At 46.3% G+C, this 22,791-nt stretch overlaps 1 protein-coding gene across 2 annotated transcripts in view; it reads right to left on the reverse strand.

The window, feature by feature from the left end:
* LOC110828428 (uncharacterized) overlaps positions 1 to 22,668 on the reverse strand; it is a 71,615-nt gene extending 48,947 nt beyond the window's left edge. The window contains exons 1-7 of one of the 2 annotated variants that reach the window (XM_087349300.1): positions 22,619 to 22,668; positions 21,553 to 22,339; positions 17,512 to 17,646; positions 16,815 to 17,053; positions 16,508 to 16,693; positions 16,080 to 16,412; positions 14,828 to 14,929 (exon numbers count right to left, since the gene is read on the reverse strand). In XM_087349300.1, coding sequence (XP_087205426.1) covers positions 14,828 to 14,929; positions 16,080 to 16,412; positions 16,508 to 16,693; positions 16,815 to 17,053; positions 17,512 to 17,646; positions 21,553 to 21,640 — 1,083 coding nt within the window. In that variant the 5' untranslated portion in view covers positions 21,641 to 22,339; positions 22,619 to 22,668. Of the gene's footprint in view, positions 1 to 14,827; positions 14,930 to 16,079; positions 16,413 to 16,507; positions 16,694 to 16,814; positions 17,054 to 17,511; positions 17,647 to 19,339; positions 19,541 to 21,552; positions 22,340 to 22,618 lie in introns of those variants that run through there. The other variant, XM_087349299.1, reaches the window with a different exon arrangement.
* Positions 22,669 to 22,791: the final 123 nt, after the last annotated feature.

Below are 22,791 nucleotides of genomic sequence, written 5' to 3' on the forward strand. Positions count from 1 at the left end.
TCGGTCGGTTCGCTCTATAAAAAAGATCGACTATCCCGCGAACTGCGATTAGACAGTTCAGGCGGGAGCCGCCCTCTTGGGTGGCCACGAGGCACGCGTTCTTCGCGAGGGACCGAAAATTTGTTGGTTTGGGCTCATTTCAGTTTCGGTTTGTCTTGCCTGCCTCCCGCCCTGGTCTTTACCCACGGGTAGAGCCGTCAAAGCTCGTCTTACGTCTCGCCTTCGTCATTAAGGCGGAACCGCCTCCCTTATCTGATGTGGCGGCCCTAGATTAGCCCTACAGGGCCTATTTAGAACTTCATATACTTCGAATTAAAAAGTTGACTCTTCGGGGTTTCGTGTTCGGTCTCGCAGGCATAAGAAGTGCCTCCAGCTCGTTCCCATTTCAATGCACGAAGCCTCTGCACCGGAGCCTCGTCTGAACTTGGGAGTGGAGAGAAGGTAAAACCGGGGGGGGGGGGGGGGGGGGGGGGGCAATAAACACGCTGTAAAAACTGGCGGAACGAATCAATGAGCAGCGCACGACCGAGAAACTTCGGTAAGACACATGAAAGAATATTCATCACAGATAAGGTTGCAGACACGGCTCCTGAAATAGCGTGGAGTGACGCGGCACAGCGTTTAAAAAATTCACGGGCGGGAGGCGCGGGGGGAAACAACGGGGACAGGTGACAGATGAAGGCTGGAGCTAGAAGTCACGTGACGGAAGTAGCAGACAATCCTGTGGCATAATCATAATAATGACGACGACGACGATACCAAATACTAGAACGCTCAGATGTATGATGACACATTGAGAGATTGCCGCAATTCTATTTTGATTGTCTAGCATTTCGAACGCCGTGTCCCGCAATGGATCGCATTTGTGTTTGCGAACAGGCGAAACGTCTTTCATCACAGTTACCACATTTCGCGAGGTCAGAGAGCGCGGTGAGGAACAAACGGCTTTTGGAAACGTCCCAGGACAGACACAAGGCCGGCCAGACACGAGACAAAGGATATTTTCATTTTGTGGTTGCTAAGGAACGCCATAAAAACGATGGAAAAGGAGCGTGGCCGTGTCATTGGACGGGCAGCCCAACCGTTCAAAATTTTAAATATGAAGTTGAAACAAATGAAGGCGTCTCCGATGATGAGCCGTCACGAAGTAGGACGTCTTAATTCCTTGGAGGGAGACAGCCGTCAGAACGTCTGCAACCCTCATCTTCACGCCGTATTTACAAATTACTTCCCTCGGAAAGGGGTGTAATTTATTACAGGCAAAATTACGAGTGCCTCGCATGCTTCGAGGGGACACGTATTTACACACGCGGCGCTGGGGAGAGGAGAATTAAGAAACGAACGTCGACGGACGAGCAGGCAGACGGAAGAGAGATAAGGAGAGAGAATGAAAGCGAACAGGCGGGCGAGAGAATGAAACGCGGACAATGCCGTATCGGGGCGAGGACGAGAGAAAACTTCTAGAGCAGCTGACGGTCGCAGACCTGCCAAAACAAAACACGGTTTTTATGAAACTCGAATGTTTACCTCAGTTTTACACAAATAGTGCGAGAGATGCGTACTGGGTTCAAAGCCTTGCGATAAGTTCCCAGAGCGGGCTTTTGTGAAGATGGCAATGAACTCTCCGGTTCCACGAATTTCGTGCCTACGACAGCGACGCTTGACGAGGGACGATCTCTCTCTCCCTGAGCCACGCAGATCTTAAATCGCGCAACCGGGATGTGAACTGAGACCACGGTCTGAGATCACAAAAGTAAATTCCGACCCTCGCAGTCACAGGGCAAGGCCTCGGAACGAGAAGTGCTTGCCGCGTTAGCAAAGAGCCGTCCCTCCAGAGCGAGGCCGATGAATTACAAGGAAGGAGCTTGTCTGTTTCAGGCTCATTAGACATCGTCACACCTTTACACTTACCGCAATGACAGTAGTCTTATTAGGGTCGTAAGTGTAAAGGCGTAGTCTGGAAGAAGTCTAGCAACGTCTCAGAGATGCCACGCCGGGTGCCTCCGTCAGCGCCCAAATGACAGACGACAGCCATCTTCAACAAATTACTTAGATCCTCGTCATCCAGCTGTCGCCTCTTAGCTCCAAACCCCCCCCCCCCCCCCAGCCTCAGACACCTTCGCCCTGCGTTACGTCCTGTCCTCAACGCAAGACCTCAAGTTTCTACCGAGTAAAATTATACTCTTTTTTGTTTGAGTTCTTTTTTCGACAGGAACTTGGAAATTTGGTGGAATTTAACCGAAATTCGAAGAATTTGTCAGCTACCGTATCTCTGAATCAACATTTAATCTTGCCATCTGCGGCTCAGACATCAACTACAGACCGAACGTCCTTCCAGCATCCGACAGGCTCCGAGTTTGTCCGATAAATCAGCATCGTCACGGACCACAAACTGGAACTTCGTGCATAATTAATTTTCTCCATCACTGACACGTCTCACGTCTCTTCCGTGGAATATTTATAAAGAAACGGGTAAATATTTCATTTTAACGAAGACATATTCTGCGATACTGATCGGCGGACAAGCGTTCGCGCACTTTCCGCATTTGGACGGGCACTGCCACCGACCAGATCCACAGCATTTCTAGTTGTTCCTTGGCGACAAAATTCCGCACACTATAAAAAAGATTTATCGCAAAAACAAAAAACCTTCGGACCCAACACAGAATGGCAACGCTCCAACGAATTTTCACGATCGCCAAGTTCGTCTTCTTGATTCGAAACAAAAAGTCTTCAAACAGCAGCTCAAAGCTGGGTCATCACACCATCTGGGGCACGAACTACCTTCACTTAATTAAAATTGGCCACGAGCGCTACTTCCCCCCCCGGATCAGGGCCCACCTTTTGTCACTGGGGATGGTTGAAAACACAAAACACAGTTTTGCTGCCAAGCAGAAGGAACAGGCGTCAGGTCGAAACGTAGGCACACGTGGCATTCCAGAAAGGGACGCGTCGCGTCGTGACGACGCCGTAATATAATTCCGCCATGGAATATAAGCGGAACGCAGATTGCATATGACGCAACATCGAGCAAGAAGACACGCATCCATGCCTCGGAAGTTCAAAATGCACAGCGTTCATCCTCTGCACTAATAACCCTTTCAAGCAGTGGTAATTATGTGTACCACCTGCACAAACAATCAGTAAACGTAAGCAGCGGTTATTTCCCTAAACACCATTAACCAACTGATCTTTGTAATGGAGATGCGTATTCCTTACGGCAGGAAAAAGTTATTACGGGTGTTTATTGACGTCTAATAACGCTGAAACACTAACAAGGTTTAGCGACGTTCTGAACATGGAATAACATTCGCCCAGTTCAATTTTACTCGCTCAAAAAAACGAAAATCTTAGGTCTCATCCGCAAGGTGAAAGCCAGCCGCTTACTCGACGAGGGAGTTTTCGTCTGCAAAGAGGACGCTTCGATAGTAAGCGAAGTCGATTCGTTGTTACGAGGGCTTCCTCCCACCGTCAGAAACATTAATGGCCCATAAAGTGACGGGTCTCAGACGCGAAGACGACACAGAACCAGCCATCACGCGAGAATCTTTCGATGGAACTGAGCTGATACGACGTTCCAGGAATCTGCCGTGGGCTGAAATGAGCGAATTTGAAACACTCCAGACTGACGGGCACGGAAGAACTTTCACGAACATTGCGCAGAAGAAAAGATCGTGGTTTAACAACGTCTTTGGTAAACAAAGACCAGAAGCCAACAGTCGCTTAGCTCATCAAGAAATTCTTAGCCTCTTATGACACCCGAAAGATAATTACCATGCTAAAAAAGAACACTGAACCTTGTCTTCAGCCACATGAATCCAATCCACTTCCTCACACCCTAACTCCTTAAGAAAAGTTACGAGATCATCCGACACCAACGGGGGGAAAAAGTGCTTGCTGCCTCCATCATCAGGGTGAGTCACAAACAGATAAGTTTAGAATTTATTGCGTTTGGTGAGTGATCTCAATGCTTACGATCTCAGCGAAATCTGCCACGTCAGCGTAATCCAACCGAAGGACCTCACACACAACCTTTGCACACAACCGGCGTTGATGTGATCCAAGATGGCGATGCACTGACCTCCCACGTGGGTCACTTATTCTCGATCGCCATTCGTGAATGATAAATAAACATCGCTCCCCACCAATTATCATCGACCTCACATCATTTGAAAATCATGACGTCACGTGTACTTCCTGGTAATGATAGACGATCTCTATCAGCCCACGCACACGTTCAAAATACGACCAGAAGACAGTGAAGTTCTGCACAAAGTCAAATTCTGGAAGAATTAATTAAATGCGAGCTACAGTGATGTTATTTTATGGTGACAGCTGAGGTTTGACTGTGCAGATGTGGTCGAGACGCCAGGCTGTGGAGGTGCGTTCACGCCCATTACCGTTCACATGCTCGTGGAGTCGCCACATCAGGTGTGAACGTCTCCGTGTCCTGAAAACGTGGGGGTAACTTCGGTGAGTGGTCAGCTTCACTCTCCAGCCGATTTACCCTCAATACCGACAATAACTTGGCAGCAGGCTGGGATATCAGACGCTGTGTCCCTGCCAGGAACATGTTCCCGATGCACTCTCTTGTTCTAAACGCACCATGTAACTTCCCGTCTGCTTATTTCCCGTTCTCAACAGACAAGCACAAATCAGAGATGAAAACCTCTGCTTTGCATGCAGGAGTTCCTGGGTTCGAATATCAGCCCTTCCATGACAACTCAGTTTTCAAACAGGCCAACTTTCAGGCTTGTAGTCGGTGGGATTACTGAGCAACATTCGGCAAACACCTCCGAAACGTCGGTAAGCACTTCTACCATACTACACGGCGCAACGGTAGTTTGGATACTTGTACGATGCAAAGAGCCGCCGCTGATAGTGGCTCACCTCTCAACACCGCAGATCAGCGACCTCATAATTCTTTTTAAAAGCGCAAACGAATGTCAGACAAGAATAATTTCCGTCTGACTCGCGAAGTGAGCCAACGTTTCTTGGCCAATGCCTCCAGGTGCGTAAAATGAACGCGTAATTCAGACGTTCCCCGTCCACACGAGACACATCTCTGAGTTACAGCGTGTTCATGAACTCCAAACTTTTTTTTTTAAATGTCCGAGGTGGGTGCGACCGACCTCATTATTCACGACGGTAATGACGCGATACCATAAACCTGTCCTTTATTTAACTAAGACAAAAAGACGTCGAAATCTAAACCTGCCGGATCGCGTTAATCCCCTGCTTCAAAGTCGAGAGCGAGAGAGAGAGAGAGAGAGAGAGAGAGAGAGAGAGAGAGATATGTGTCCACGGAAACCGATGACTGTTTAATTTCTCACACACGTAATTCCGTAGCGGGGAAAGAGTCCGACCAGACGTGAAACGAAGGCGAGGTACACCGGAGGGAGAAATGGCTCTCTCCGGGCTGTCTTAAACTCTTACTTAACCGCATTAAGACGAGCACCTGAGCGGCGTTCAGGAATGCTACATGCGTGTGTTCCAGTAGCCTCATCTGACACGAGGGGTGTCCAACACACAGGGCATTTCGAGGCCCCACTCAAAACTGAACGCAATGCAGATTTTTTGGAGCGCCAAAGAACAACTTAACTGGTGGCTGGAAATGAGAAATCTCGGGCCATTTAAATTCATCACACTATTTAATTAAGAACGATTTTAAATTAATCATCAGAGATTTCCCAAGTGGTCATCTCCCTCCAAGTTTTCCGAATAAAATGTTATATGCATTTATATAATCAATGCGTGCTGCATGCCCCGCCAATCCTGCCTTTCCTTATTCGGTGATCATCGTAATATTTGGCGAAGAATACAAATCAAATGCACGTTTCACGCCACTGCACTGTTCTGTAAGTGCACACAGAGCGTCTCCTTTCTGAGAACTGACCACGTAACATCGCATTTCGTAAGCTTCAGCTGCTTGTGCCATTATCAACTGAGATATGAAGCCCGTTTAATTACGCCTTACGAAATGTTGCATCACGTTACACAATTCAAAGAGTGTCTCGTTTCAAGCTGTGGTGGTCAATTCTGTTCAGGGAAATAAGAGAGATTTTTACAACGGAACGAAAAAGGGACCAACGTTTCGCAAAAGTTCCTTACATCCGTCTAGAATTAAGGTTTTACAGTCAAATTTGCCCGAAGCGACTGAACAAATTACAAGTCGTCTTACAGTTTTTGTGAATAAAAACTCTTAAAACTTTCAACAAGAGTAGCCAAGACAGATCGGCTGTAATTACATCAAACCCCGAACACGATTGAATCGTCCGCATTCCTTAGGCCGAAACGTCTTCAAAACTATGGCGGTGTCAGTTCTTTACGCTTTTACAAAGTCTTGCAGAGTCTGGCGATAGAAACGCGTGGAGGCAAAAACTACGAAGAATATGGAGGAGTGGGCGTGCAGCTCCACGCATTCCCTGACCTGGGCAGCGGAGAGCACTCGCCGACCAGTCGTTATCCCAGCTCTGGAACTTACGTAAGCGACCGGACTTTTCTTCGGCTCTCTTGTGAACCGGAACTATCATTCTCGTTCGCAGACTCTGATTTGATAAGAGAGTGGAGTTTGAGCTCTCAGCAAACTGCCTCCAAGTCTTGCGCTTATCAATTCGTTTTGTATTTGCACGAGGAGGAATTGTTAGACGCTAAGAGCACTTGTAGCCTGAATTACATCTGAACTTCGCGGTACTTAAAATGTCAGACCTTTCTACGCTCTTTTCTTCAGTCCCCATTCGTTTCCTGCGTCTCCCAGTTCTCAAACCCGTTCCCTCTGTCCGGTTTTACCCCACAGCCAGGACGCAAATCTAAGATTTGGGCACCCCTGTCCTGGATGGGTCCGAAAAGACCACAGACGATACGAGCTGGGATTTTAGATGACGAACGGAAATAATTGTCCTTCACAAAAGAAAAGCGAAGATAAGGAGCTTCTTCAAAGAATACGTCAATCACGAGCACCAACAGCGCAAGTTAAATTTCCCTTTCTTGGGGGTATTATTTAACTTATGATGATAAACTGAGTCAGTTGCCCTAAAACGTCTTGGATAAAGTAAAAGTTAAGCTGTTCCACTACACGCCATGTAGGCGCTTGGGGGGGGGAGTAATTTGCGAATATAAATGAGAATTCTGCACACTGGACCTGACAAAAGTCGAAATCTGGAGATGGTTCTTTTAAGATGTACGTAAAAGCTACAGAGCGTAAGAAAGCAAGCAAAAGCGAAGAGTCAAAGGACGTGCAGAATGAAAAGCAGAGGACAGAGGCCACGGAAAACTATCTGCAGAAATCTGGTAACGGGACACCACGGCGGATTTGCGAAGAGAAGGAAGGACGGAAACATTCCAAGGGTGGGCTAAGAGAAATGACCGACCACGTGATACTTTGGCGCTTTTTCCTCCACGTATGGTAATTTCGTGGGTCCTTCATTCCCCCACCTTCGCTCCTGCCCCCCACCCGCTCGGCGACTGCGTTACAGGGGAGATCCTCGAGGCATTGTCACGCGCTCCGTTCTCTTGCCGGAAAATTGAGGATGTTATTGAGGTAGGATTCGGTGCCTTTTGTGTGTATTTGTTATGGTGGCTGCTCGGTACAGTTTTTGTCTACAAAACCGCTTCAAATTCTCTGACAAACAGAACAGAACGCCGTCTGGCCTGCAAGGCCGAGCGACGCGTTCGAACATTTTCTCGATGTTGCATGGCGCAGTCTTCACACGACGCACTGTCCCACCGCGCAAACACCCAGAGACGGTCAAACAAGCGAATCCTCCCAGGATCGTTACGGATTACTACTAAAAAAAAATTCCTTGGATCAGCAAATCCATTCTGGGAAGCTATCAGTCGCTCAGCTAGCGTGTCCACGAATAAACTCTATTCTCAACCAGATTAACCTACACTTTCCTTTAACATCCGCTGAAATATTTTTCTCCCATCTACATCTTGGTATCCCAAGTTGCCTCTTTACCACAAGCATCTTTCACCTTCCGCCACAAAATCCTTCGTCTTATAAAATTTCGCGATGAATTATGAACCTCCTCGTTGCGCAGATATCACCGCTTGTAAGGTCGAAACGTCCTCCTTCGCGTCCTTTCCACGAACACAACTCGTATTCATCTCTTGGGGTCAGAGGACACGCATAATTGCATCGTGGGTAGACGAAGATCCACTGGAATATTTGGAGTTCTAGAACTGCTCCCTTTTGAGATCGCAGAGGGGAGGAGGGTCCGTCCCACTTGTTCAAGGCTCGAGTTGCTTCGTGTGGAAATTCACACGAGTATCGTCACAACTGCTGACTGGACCACTCAGCGACTGTCATGGCAAGCCAACGAGAGACACTCCCTGAGGTCAGCTTAAAACTCAAGTTGGCCATCACACAACGACCACGTACATGGAGGCCCGGGGGGGGGGGGGGGGGGGAGAGAGACTATCAAGCACACAAGTTTCATAAAATAAATGGAGCGTGTGACATCACGCGATTTATGAAATCCAAAAAGTTCATTACCGCCCGCTGGACCAGATCAATCCACAACACACACCTTGCCTTCTTTTCCGCAGTCACAAACGCGCTCCGACTCTACGCACTGTCGACGATGCAGCCTTTTCCTGCTTTCAGGAAAAACCTTTCTTCGTTCTCTGCCATTGTCCGCATGAAACGCAAGGACCCGATCCGTATTCAGCCTCACGAAGCGACGCTCCAAAGCGAGATTCCGCTTTCCTTCTGCGTCTAATGAGCTCAGGACGTACGACGACTCAGGAACATTCATTCCATGATCCAACGCGTTCGTATCACGAAGCAAAGAATTTCTTTAACTCAACGACGCTACAACACAGACTGAGATTGTTTAGCGTCGAAGAAACTAAGAGGGTGATTGCACAGTGGAATAGAAGGGACTAAGAAGGAACAGGTGGTCGCCTGGCCGTGATGAAAAGAAATCAGGGAAATCTATTTCCCTCGAAGATACGAATTAAACAAGGCGTTCTGCCCCTTGAGCTAACCCGCTAGTTTACTGAGGCAGATAATCTGGTATCATTGAGATTAGAATTTAATTCCGGTGACTACATAAATGTGGCTGTATCAACATAACTGCAAATAATTCAACCCTGAAGATGGAGACATTTTTCTCCGAAAGCCTGATTACCTGCCTGCAAGTCCAACAAGAACCTTACAGCTCAAAAACAACTGCCGATATCAGGTCACTTCAAGCAGAAACACAGAAAGACGCGGCAGTGAGCACCCCCCCCCCCCACCCAAAGCTAAAAGCAACCAGCACCTCTGAAACGTCGGACTGCACGGCGCAACAACCCAGAAGACGGCCACCTTCGGACTCACCGCCGTAAAAACCTCGGATCCTACAAAAAGCAGCAACCGCGAATTGTATACTCACCCACGGCACGTCCCCAGTTCTGTGGTTTCCATGGCGACCTCTGCTCGCCCTTTCTTCTTCTTCTTCTTCTTCCTCGCCATCTATCACGTCGTCGTCCTCCTCGTCTTCATCATCGTCATCGTCATCTTCGTACGAATCATCAATGTTACTTCTCAGCTGCGCGTAACTGTGATCAGCCGGTGATCTCAGCGCCGATGACAAAGCATCCCGACTCGGGTACCTCCCGGAGTGCGGCGATTCGTGACGGCCATTTCCTTGATCAAATCGCGTCACCGATTTCCTCTCCTCCGAGTCAAGTCTATTGATCAAACGATCGAGCGGCGATAATCTGCCGCTCGGGGTTGTGGTGACTGTCGTGGCGCTGTGGGTCACAAATCTTCCTCTGCTGACGACGCCAACACCAGCCTGCTGCAGCCTCCTGCTGCCGACGCCGTGGTGTTTGTGGTGCGACGACGCCCCAGCAGATCTGCCCTGCTGATGGCCGTCCCTGCTGTAGAAGTACGCGGCTTCGACGCACGCGCACAGCACCGCCAGTAATGTCACTGCCGAACACACGTTTCGAACTGAGACCGCCATCTCGTTACGAAGTCGGATTAGTGCGCCGTTGAATCAGGTCCTACGCGTATCTGGTCAAATGCTGAAGAAAGTCGTAGAGAGTGGCTGAGTAAAAGCACGGCGTCCCGAGGTCAGAGCCGTATGGACGCCACATTCACCATCAGGTGCACGGCGTCACACGAGCGGGACGACGAGGGTAAGATAACAACTGAAGGCAACTTGCACGAAAGTTACATGAAGTTCATTACACATTCACGAGGTGTCTCTGATACGCTGCTGGGAAGTGTCGTCACAAACGCACATTCAAATTTCTCTGGCCGACTCGACACAAAACACCTGTCTCTCTCTCTCTCTCTCTCTCTCTCTCTCCGCACCTCAGACGCTCGTGAGTTGCTTTATTTTTTGCATGACAGTCTTAACCCAAATTACTGCTCGCCCCAACATTTGTTTGTGTTGGCTAGAAGTTCCTTCTCCTCGCCGAAAACACCTTACGAAGATCCATGTTTCGCGCTTCGAATCACACGGATACAAAAATGTTCTGCCCTTGGGTGTAACAACTTCCTTACTTCCGAAACACTTCAATTCAAACACTTTATTTTATAAAATGACATTCTTCATTGGGGGAAGAATGACAACGTACCAAATCTGTACTTAAGACACTGTCGCATTCAATGCTTAACCACTGAAAATAAAGCTACGAAGCCTCAGAACCATTAATAAGCGTCTCAGTGGAAGGAGAGACAATACAATAAAACGGCGAAAACATAAACCAATTTCACACCGGCCATAAATTTCAAAGAAATGTAACAAACTTTCTTCTTTCGTACTAAAACACGACTAAGAGTCAAATGACCGGCATTCTACGTCGGTCACTTATGGCGAAACGCGAATTAGCTCAAATGCGATCTGCAGAAATTCACGCAAACCCCAGACACCAACAACGAATGTAACGATCCGTGGGCGAAGGCTTCTCCGTACTGCACAGCAATAAACATGTCCTTGATAATAGACACAAAACAACGCTGCCTTGTAGTCAAGCAATTATCAGGTTTTGTTATTTCGCACCCTGAACAAAGGAGATGATACAGAGAAGCATGTTGCTGACTGATTGTTGTTACACAGACATTTCTGAATGAATGGCAAGAGACACAAGTCCACACCTGTGGTCGACAACTGGGAATTCTGAAGCAATTTCAGTGCTACCGATTGTTGTACTCTATTAATTAACATACCAGTCAGATACGTCCACAAATTATATTCTCACGTTAACAATGAGTACCTAAAACACTTAAAATACGTAGCTGTGAACGCACTAACACAACAACTATTAATTTTAATAGAACTAGTCACACACCACACACTTCGAATCGATAAATGTTGCCTAACCTATGAACAAATCCAGGATTTTTTTAATTTAATTTTGGAGGTTAGGTTCTTAGTTTCAAGTTCCGAGTAAAAGATGTCACCACAATCTCGAATCGACAATGATGAACACGTAGATAAATCGATAAATGAGACAACAAACGACTTCAGAGCAGCGTCACGATTCCTTCCCGATACCGCAACGCACGGGAACCGTTGACGAAGCCACGTCCACCGCACGAAGACAACTGACTGGAGCCCTCCGCCCGCCAGCGAACAGGACTCGCGAGCAACTCCCACTATCACGCACTGCTTCGAAATCTCATTGGCCCAATTCTCCAACCATTTTTTCCAGACTCCTTTTGTTTTCAGCGCGGTCCGTTCTTACGAAAAATGAATATCGACAGGAATATTTTGTCTCGGCGCACGAGGCCTGTGCTCTTTTTGCACAAAACATGTATTTCAAATTATTTTCCTTTCTGTGTTGCGTAAAGGATTTATTATTAGTGCACGTAATTAATTATATGTTAGTTTGCCCAGACAGGAAAGCAAATTACTTGTCCAATATGGACAGGTCTCAGTGCATTAAGTTAGAGGCTGAAAGTTGTAATGACAAGACAAAAAACTAATTATATAAAATTAAGGTATAGACACAGTAGACATCAATCAGTATCTGGCACAAGGTGGGGCTACCTAATAAACCCTCACGTTTCACCTGAATATCTTAAAACAATAAGGAGAACCTACGAATTAACTTCCTCTCCACGCCATCCATACACTTGCACGATGTCGCCTTAATCTTTTACTGTGCGTATTGAAAGGAGAAAAGCTGAGCTTCACTGACAAATTATTTTGTATTGCAATGACGTATCAACTGGACGGGTTAGTGTCCACGAAGGCAGCGATGTATCGAAACTTAAAATCACCGTGAAGTCGCAGTTTCTACTCTCGACACCAAAACCGCCAGTTCTCAGAATCATTAAGTGACGCTGACTGAAGAAATTGTTCAGCGCCGTCGATTCATGCACGGCGTTGAATTTCAATTGGGGCTGATCATAAATTTGAGATCATGTCACATTATTATTCACAGCGCAGGCCCAAAGAAGATTCACGTTTGTTTTAAAACTGCTCTTCTAATTAATTCGTTTATTTTGAATCACCCTGTACTTAACGCCTAGTTTGTCTTATTGAGCCACCCTGTTCTGCCGCTGCGTCGGCGATCACGTGGAATTTTTCCGAAGGTGCGCACCTCGGCATTACCACGGAGCGGAAGTGACGTCACGGGGATGCACCAACAGGCCTCGGTTCGATTACCGGCTTCAGTGGCGTATCCAGGAATTGATTTGGGCGGAAGCGAGGGCCGGTAGGAACGGTGTTTTATTACGCATTTTCGTAAACTGATATTTCATGCTGAAATGTGTCGGCTCCGCCTAATTACATTTGTAGTAGTTGCGGCCTGCACCTCTCATCTACCTGATGATAGAAACAGCAAGTACTTCCGAAACGTCGGTAAATTCTGCCATAATATACTGCACTACGATCCACAAGACATTCATCTTCTTCATTACATTTTTTAAAATGTGTTCGTTTATGTAATCAACTCATTTATTTATTGAAAAGGGCGACATCATTTGGATGTAAAGGAAATGCAACTCGAGGGCGTGGTCTGCATTTTTCCGACTCAATATATGGACCAATGGCAAGCTCTTATTTCCACATCGAGTTTCTTTACTATCTGAGAGACTTCGCTCATCCTGGACATTAAAGCAGGTCGCGGTCATGGGTCCTCCAGCGCCCGAGTTCAAACCCGCGGGTGACTGACATCTGTTTCCGTAAGCGGTGGGTCCTGGTGCCCGTCGCTGCCGCGGCAAGCAGCGCCCAAAAGAACAATGAAAGTGTCTCAGCGTCTCCCGCTGTGGGTGAACGATCTCCGGGCCGCGTATCGAAAGCATCACTGATCCACTACCTGGGGCTGTTTGCTCGCCTTCCTACAGTCGGAAGGAAATATAACGCAGGCTGTCCTTTATCCCTCTGAGCACCAAATACGACGTTTCGGAAACCTTTTTTCGTCAGCAAGGTTCATTCTCCGTTAAGTCCTTGGACTGACGACGGGACATGACCATGACATCAGACAACCCGCAGTACCAAGCAAGTCAACGCAGAGGTACTGAATCGATGCTTAGAGATCCCCAGATGTTACCACATGAAACTAAGTCGGTAAGGTTCGCGGGGGACCCCCCCGGGAGGGCGTACCAGCCGTCGCGATTACTCTGAAACCATTAGCGAACAAATGAAATCTGGGGACAAATTGCATTTCTGACCATTCCCTGTAGCTGGTCATCGAAATGCGTCATCACGTCCGTCTGCCACCAAATTCTCGAACAATTGGTAGAAACCAGAGGCGGATTCGCGGCGGCCATAAAACTAATTGAACTGGAGCAACGGAGCGCAAATAATCTGCAGGCTTTGTCGCGGGGATGAAATGAGATGAATGCGGGGAGGGAGGGGTAAAATGGCCGCAACATCTGGACCAGGAGTTCCCACCGCGCGTCCAGCGGGCCACGGATACTCGACGAAGTTGTCGCTGCTCCCACGTGACACGCAGTTCCTTTGGGCGTAACCGGAATTTGGGAGAGTTCGAAGAGAAGCCCGGAACAGCCGTCCTGGTACTTGACACTAAAAGAACTTCTGGAAAAGGAGCCAAGTGTTGGCGCCGACAGGGCCCCGCGGGCGGCGGTACCTGACAGGTCGAAAGAAGAAGAAGAATAAGACACGGAACACGCAGAGGGAAGTCTGTCTGCATTGTCGAACATCACGTACAAAACAGAGCAGGACCGGATTACATCAATAGCCGCGAACAGAATCCCATAATACAGCAGAAGACGAAGGGATTTCATTCAGATTTTTCAAAAGCACTTTCGTTCTCCTGAACAATAATCACGCGAGCGTGATGGGGCTCGCGATAGGGGGGTTACAGCGTCGTGACAACTGCGGGGTACGAGGACCACCGGGGGAGGGTGAGGCCTCGCTGCGTACAGTGTTTGGAAACAGCGCACGACCCGCGGTCCGAGGGTTTTGAACGCAGAAGCAGGCGTGGGAAGATAATATTAAAGCGGATCTACGATATGGACTGAATTCGATCACGATAATGAATCGACGTATTCCATAACAGGCGAGAAGTTTTTGACTAGTTGCGCGACTGTCAGCTTCTAACGAAAGAAGAACGAAAAATGCATGTTCACTTGCAGCTTGAGAAGGGATAAACCAATTTACACCAAACTTGGCACGACAATGCTATGAGACGAGGAGGAGATTTATGAAGTGCGGCGCCTACGACTGGTCTGACTCGTTATGCTACCAACAATACGGCTGAGTAGGATGGGTTGCTAGTCTCCAAGGCGTAGATCGGAGGGAATCTTTAAAGTGGACGCGGGGCATGAAGCCGTGGAAACAGCTGACGTGGCTTGGGACGGGAACAGTGGCAGTCAACCTTCCGGTCCATAAAATACGTGTGGGCTGTACTTACATACCACGGCGTCCGCACTTGGATCAGTTGGCCAGCCTGCGGAGAAGACAGGATGCGAGCAGTTCCCAGAAACTACAGGAGAGGGCAGTGCGAGCTGTCTTCGTGCCTGCAAAAATGGGGAATGTTCTGGAAATGGAATTATATTCGAACTTAATCCTCAAACACGAATAAATTTTCATTCTCAACAAAGCAAGCGACTGAATACCGGAAACGTCGAAACGATCGCCATCCTCATGTTCCTCCGAAACGTCAGTACCTTCCTACGAGTCCACAATCCGCAGGACCACCACGGACAACAGAGAAAAATCTCCACACATTCGTCAGCGAATTAGAAAGGTCACGTGGCTTCAAATGATACGCGAATGTGGTCGGGAAATGGCACTGAATTTTGATGCCATAAACGAACCAGCACAACTTAATTAAGCCAGAAAGAAATTACAGAAGATAACACCGGCGCGTCACACAGAGCGAAAGCTTGAGTCTGGGCGATCGTTTCCTTTTCCAGGTTTTACAATTTCTACCCACAAACATCCCGAAAAAGCATCGCAAACCGGGCACAGCCTCTCGGTTGCACGCGATATCTCAAAATCTTATCACGCGTGGGAGCGCAGCTCAGAAAGTCGGTTAAGAACTGCAATGAGCTATCTTATCGCGAGATGAGGCCAGATAACGTATTCTAAAGACAACGCAGACTCTGGAACATTACACAAACAATCGATTCTGTTTTTATCAGACTCTGTTCACTTTCGATCTGTAAATGCTGAATAAAGTAGTTTATGAAGATCGCTGTTTCGCCTCGAAGCAGCGCTGCTGTTTGATACGTGCAGTGTATTACCGCGAAACAGCCTTCTTCATGGTCTCAGTGCTAAAGCAGCATATTGCATGTTGGCAACGAGAAGCGTCATAATTTGCGCTGTTATGACGACCAGATTGGCGAGGAACGCGTGGGACCAATGAGAAAGGATAGAGAATTTTAGGCGAGAGACCTTGGGGTAGATGGTGGGATAATATTAAAACGGATCTTACGTAAATAGGAAGGATTCGTGTGGCCCAGGATACAGTCCAGTGAGAGACTATCAGCTTCATCACTCCACCGGTATCCTGAGCCACACGACCTTCGTAAGACACACTTCAAGTTCCTGGGCAAGACGCGCTGTCACACCACAAGCTTTATTGCTTTACAGGCTGCTTGCCAAACAGAGCCAGGGGCAAATTCATTGTACTCTTTATTTGAACTTATGGAGTATAGCCGTTACCATGGAAAGCGTAAGAGCCGCCATGGAGGCCAAAGGAGCTGCCGACGCTGCCCGTTGCACATCGGCGGGGTTCAACTCCAGCTTGTCCCACAGCGACCTCGGGACGTCTACGAACACGCGGTCTCTGCCCAGGGTGGAAAGGATCACTTCCCGAAGCTTCTTTACGTTCACCGCGTCGTACTCGGAGCTCCAGACGGTGAAGGTGCTGTTGGCGACGCTGTCCTTGAGGCGTGCCAAGGCGGCCCCAGAATTGGCGGCCATTCCCGCCCGCACGGGGAACGTGACTGGCTGCTGAACGCGGTGTCGCTTGAGGACTTCTTCCATTGCGCCCACCTGAGGTACGACGACAATATTAAAATGGATGCAAGGCCTAAGACAAGTGTCTTGAGGAATGTGACCAAGTCGAAGGCCGTGGCTCGAACACTGACCTGGTCCTCGGAGTACGAGCCGTTGAAGATGAGTCCACCGTATCTCGTGGTCCAGCCGACAGACAGCGTGCTGTTTGGGAACTGAGACACACACAAATCAAGGAATGTGTCAGCATCGACCGGCTTCGTGGTGCTGTCAACTGGTCCGGGAAGAATGTCAGCGTTCAACATCACGGGGAAGTTTATCTGGGAAAGAAAACCCCGTAAGTTTGTCTTCTTACGCGAATTATACACACGCTCACTCTGTCTGACGACGTCGGATGTTTTTTGAATAATTAATTGACAAAAATACGGAAGGCGGCAGCACCTGGTTCTCCAGCAGCTGCAGTTGCTGCAGTGAAGGGCCGAGGACCTCCACTGTCTTGAAGTCCAGTTTGATGCCACAGCGGTGACCCTTCTGGTTGGCGGCCACCACCTCGGCCAGGAAACCTTCCAGACTCAGGTCCGAGACGTTGTCCGGCGGATGTGCCATCACCGGGATATGATCCCCCGACCCGCCTTCCAAGGTCCCGAGCACCACGTCTGCCTCCAGCATCATGAGGTTCTCTTCACAACACATCATACAAACCTCACAATCAAGCGCGAGAGACGTAATGTAACTATCGATTAACTAAATCGATTGCTTCAGAGTCAGAAATTTTCGGGAAAGAAATCTGCGTTCTACAGCGCAGAATCAGACGCGCCGACTTTTTCAGCGACCTCCGCGTTCAGTTTTCTTGTGGAAAGAACGTAACAAAAACTCATCTCTCAAGCATCGTGGAACAGAGTATACGTAGAAGAAGCCAAGACACTCACGACTATTCATTGCAGTCGCCGAGCTTTCAGTAAAAAAGCTCTTCTGTTAGCTTCTATTTACAAGGCAACGTCTACTGTCGTGCCACAGATGGCCTGTAAAGTTCAGTAACGGCACACATCTCGTCAAACTCCAAATAAAGTAAGACCTACACGGCAAACGTGTCTAACCGAGATATATCGTGCGCGGCATTCAAAGGGTGATTGACTACCTGTCAGCGCGTCCTGGAGCTGGACACGGCTATTCACTGCATGCCCCCAGGTCACCGCTGTCAGATCGTTGTCGATACCTGGAAAATTCTCCTGCACCGACATGGCCATCGCAGCCCACACCCGAGCCAACAGAACTGCAAGCAAGCCTTCATGTAATCACACTTTCATCAACTGCGAGCAATTCCATCTCACAAGCGTCGTTACATAATGTAAGAAGGGAAGAACACTGCGTTATCGGCTCTGCGGCTGGAAACAATAATTGTATTTGATTCCGAGTCGGAAAACCGCAACGGAAGACACCAACTGGTACCGAAGGGAGATATTTTTTAAACCAGCGTTGAAATAGAACGTGAGGACAAAGACTGGGCTTACCTGGTCCATGACAGACACCTGTTGGGGGGGGGGGGGGGGTCTTGAGAACGTGGTAAAACTTTATCATCATCTCACAAAAGGAGTGGGCATCGCCCTCTCAAGGAGGTCTCTTGACTCATAAAGTTGGCTGGTTTTTGATTCAGGGATCTATCTTCTGCTTGATCAATTTCATCTGCAGTTTCTCGGGTCTGTTCCGTGTAAGCTTTGCAGACATATCACAACCGGTCGCGATATAGAGGTTGAACACGCGCACGTCAGGACTGTACCGCAAGCCAAGAGCTATCTAGAATTCGGGTGATAACGGGCACTCAGGAGCAGTGCTGATGCTTACTGGGAGGGAAAGTCCAGCAGATAAATCGGCCAATCAACAGGCCCCGAGGTTGGCAACTGCTCCTCGTGCCTCAAATAATCAGTTGGGCCTTCAAGCGAGACAGAAATCGGTCTCGTGGACCTGTCAACACTGATAACACGAAATATGACATCCTCAGCACACATTTACTTAAGATCTATCTTAATGTTATCCTCCCAAGTGCATCAGGGAAGTCTCCTGTGAGACGTCAATTATGGCTCTCATAAGGGGCTTTTCAACATGGGAAATAGAACAAGGCCAAATTTCAAAATTTTCTGGCAGTGGATTTAGTAAATTACGAAGCGAAATTTCAATGTAATGCACTGTTGAGGGACGACTGCTCTCGTGTCTGGTCTATTGCGTCATAAATCCAGTTTCATCAGCGGCAACGCCCCTGTCGGAAAAAAACCCACAGAAAAAGTATTTGACGCGAGGCATTCAAAGCATGGAATGAAGACAAGGGATACGGAAGGAAGCGGTTGTGACGTACTTCATGGTATACTGCGTTCCAGCGATTTTGGCCGCTGAACTTTATGAATTCGAACCTCGGAGCGAGTCACTTAACACAAGTTTGCTGGATGGGACGGCAGCAGGCCGCGTACAATACACTCCAAATAAAATATCACCAATGTATTTAGCCCTTCTCTGATTAAGACGTCGGTGGTTTGTCTGTCTGAGTGTTGCGATACGAGGCGTTAACAATGTCTAGAAAGGAGATTGCAACGAACAGGTGGCATGTTGTTGACACTACACAGACTGTACTGACCGACGGAAACTCCTTCCTCCATTGAGTGGTCCGCTTACTGGGCACTCCCTACACTGTCAGCGGCCATAATCGGTGGATCCAGTTCTACTACTAATTTTATAACAAACAACTAAATAATCTTGTTACACACTTTAATTACAAAAATTTTGAGTTAAATTCAACCGGTACGTAAAAGCAGGAAGATTTATCGCAACTGTTCACAAACTTACAAGCAATGAACGCATTCACGACGGCCCTGAAAATTTAATGGCGCGTTTGACTGTTGGTGTTTGTTTAGTAACTTCGTTCTTTCCTTGCAATTTTACGAAACTTAAGCAGGAATCATAAAACCTAAACTTACAAACCCAGAATGTCGCAAGAGGCGACAAGGTCTTAGCAAATCTGATCCCACGTGGAACACTCTTGCACATCACTGACGGCATTGCTACGCAAACTGCTCGTTGATACTTCCTCAGCATTCAACCCGTCACCACGTCTCGGGACGCATTGTCACGCGGAAACAGGTAAAACTGCCTCGACAAGGACGGCAAGAAAACAACAACACGCCTACGATCCCATTGTACCAACTTCGCAATAAACAAATAGCCGGGGGGGGGTTTGCAGAAGTTCATAATACCGACACAACCATCGTTACCGACATTCTCGTAATGCTTAATTCTGCCAACAGATGGACGTTCACTCCATCTTTCTCACAAACTATCGATTGCCATATTTAAATCAATACTTGTTGATGATTTGTTAATTTATTATTATAAGACGTTGTTTCAACTGAACTAAAGAATATGCCCAATCTCAAAAAACAAATATCTGACGTCAGTCTTAGCTGTTCAATGAATGCTGAACTACCTCTCACATCCGGAGGAAAATCTCCATTCGAAAACCGTAGCCGAATTACACTTATCAGTCACATTTAGAGAATTGGTAAGTCGATTCATTTATGGCCAAAGCATGCTAATGCTGACTGAAAGTTTCCCGCCTTTCCTCCACCCATAAATATGATGATCACTTTTTCACCCACAACTTCCGACACATATGGCCATCCTCATCACCCCAAAAATTTATAAATAGCACCGAAATAACATTGCATTAAGCATGCAGAAAAGGCAGAGGGCAAGAGAGCAGTGTTTAAAGTTAATACAAGCACGTCATTACATTCCTTCGATCCACAAGTTAGTCAGATGACAATAGCACGTGGAATAAATCATAAAAAATACAATACATGTGTGTGCATGGGCAATTGGAACTATTACAAACTTTTCACATAAAATAATAAAGATTTCACATAAGGTAATGAACTGTTTAAATAAATTTCCGCTGTACAAACCAAGAAAACTTTTAAAACACTTACGAGTCATTTTCAAACATCAGAAATTCTTCAACAGAGTAAAATGAATGTGTATTTAATTTACTTTAAATTGTGACTTTTTATTCATAAGATTCGTGACACTAGAAGGGAGACTATTGAAAATTTTGATGCTGGCATAGAAAGCACTTTTCTGAGAGCACGAGAGACTGGCAATTGGTCTCTAAACCTGATACTTCTTTCTTGTGCTGCAGAATTTGTCTTGGTTTTCCACAATTATGTCCATTAATGAGAGTGTGCATTCACTTGGAAGAGAAAACACCTAACCTAACCTTTAAAATAGACTTCTACATGAATTTCTAGGTTTCCCATAGCCTATTATTGTAATAATTTTCTTTTGTAAGTTGCCATTTGATGAATTAACACAACAAATTATTCCAAACTTCATTGTAAAGTGAAAGTAGTCAAAATAAACTTATTTGAGTGTGTCAGTGTTGCTGACATGCTCCACCAGACAGCGGAACAATTTGATCAACATGATTTCTCCAGTTTTCAATTAGTAAACAAACAAATTTGATATTACATGAGGCGTAATGTGGCGAGTTATTTCACATAAATTGTATTACAATTGTTTTATTTAGATTTAAAGCCAGCTTTTTAGCGGTGAATCATCGACTAGCATGAGAGAGAGAGATCTAGGCTCGACACTGCACAGATATCATCAAAATTGTGACATTTGTGTCATCGGTCAATATCACGGGTTTCAACAAGTTATTTATTGTTGGAGGGAGACCTCCCTCCAAAACACTGAATTGACCCTTGGAGAAATCCACATTTCACTTCTCCCCAGTTTGAAAAAAAATTCTGAATTTCAGGAGATTTCATTTTAGTCTGTTGTTTTTTATCTGTAAGACAAGATCTGTCCCATTTTTGCAGCTGTCACTTGAATATCATAAAAATGTAATTTAGTTAACAGCACAAAATTCATTCAGTGGCTTGGCTTTGAGGTTAGGTTCTACAGCTACACTCATAATTAAGATTTAAGTTACTCGTGGAAAAGATTAATAAGATCACTGGCCTTTGGAATGGTGTGGCATATCGTCTGGTAAAAACTGACGAACGATTATGGGATGCTTATTGCTTCCATCATCAGAATCATCGCCTTGGTGATGGATACAAAAAACATCTCCGAAACACGGTTCAACATCCCTTCAGAGTAATTTTGTATAGTAAGTTCAACGTTTACAGACCTGCAGTCCGGTGTGATGTGCCTCTAACAGGCGTCTTGTAACTTCCAGACAACCATTTTTCTACCAGCATCTTTCCAACTAACAGCATGGCCGACTGTCCACCCTCCAACCCCAACGACCAGACGGCAGCACTGAACTCGGAAACGGAACAAGGAATATGTTCATCAATATTAGGTTCCTGGAATCCATTTGAAGTCCAGACAATTACAGAAATAAATGGTTTAATGCTTTTTGGAGATACAGTAAAAGTGTGAAATCAGGATATAGTCCCTGTCCTTTGTTAGATTTTAATAAAAACATAATATTAGAGTCTCCATTAAAAATAAACCTACAAAATTTTAATCGACCTGTTAATAATTTCTTCAAATTTTCGATAGCAATTCAAATAAACGTCTATGTGCGTGTCAAAATTTGCATTTTAAATAAGAATTAATGGTAAGCATCATCATTAAAAGACTCTACATTTGAATTCTTATTCATCACATTCTGGACTTACAGATTCTAACAATTTCATAAAAAACTATTGCCTGTGAATACTGATTGCAATTTCTCTGGGTTTTATTATAATGTATTTTTTAAGTTGAGAATGCGCTGGACCAGTGGCGAGTAGGGTGAAGGTCGGAAACGCACTCCACGATAGGTTTAATCATCGCCCTGATGATGGCAGCAGCAAGGACCTCCGAAACGTTGGTAAATTTCACCAGGCAACAGCTTCAAAATCCAGAGCACCACAACGGATATCGAACATTCTGGTCTGGAGCTCGTCTTCAGTCAATATCGCTGGCTTCTGTTAAGTCATACACAGTAATTAATTAAACTTGTTTAAGTAAACACCTCCCCATTTCCCAGTCAACATTTGCCTTGATGCTAATGTTTCATGGACAATAGGCTGATGCAGAACTAGTTGTGTTACATATAAGACAGGCATAGCACAAATCAGAAACACACACGGGGCAAGTTTTGAAGGAAAAAAACCTGTTGTAGACCTAAACGAGACAATTTTATGTCATACATCATAATAATTAATGACTTTTATGGAATGTGTAAGTTTAATTTTCATACGTACAATCTTAAAACAGCTTAAAGTAGAAAATGTCCACTGCAACAAGCAAACAAGCAAACAAGCAAACAAACAAACAAACAAACAAACAAACAAACAAACAAACAAACACATACTTACCCACTGTCCATTGGCTTACGATGATCTGACTGCATCCTCGTCTTCAGGTGGGCAGTTGT

The sequence above is a fragment of the Zootermopsis nevadensis genome, unplaced genomic scaffold (assembly GCF_977971745.1).
Source record: "Zootermopsis nevadensis isolate Lab colony 2312 unplaced genomic scaffold, Znev_1.0 Znev_ptg000016l, whole genome shotgun sequence".
NCBI lineage: Eukaryota > Metazoa > Arthropoda > Insecta > Blattodea > Termopsidae > Zootermopsis > Zootermopsis nevadensis.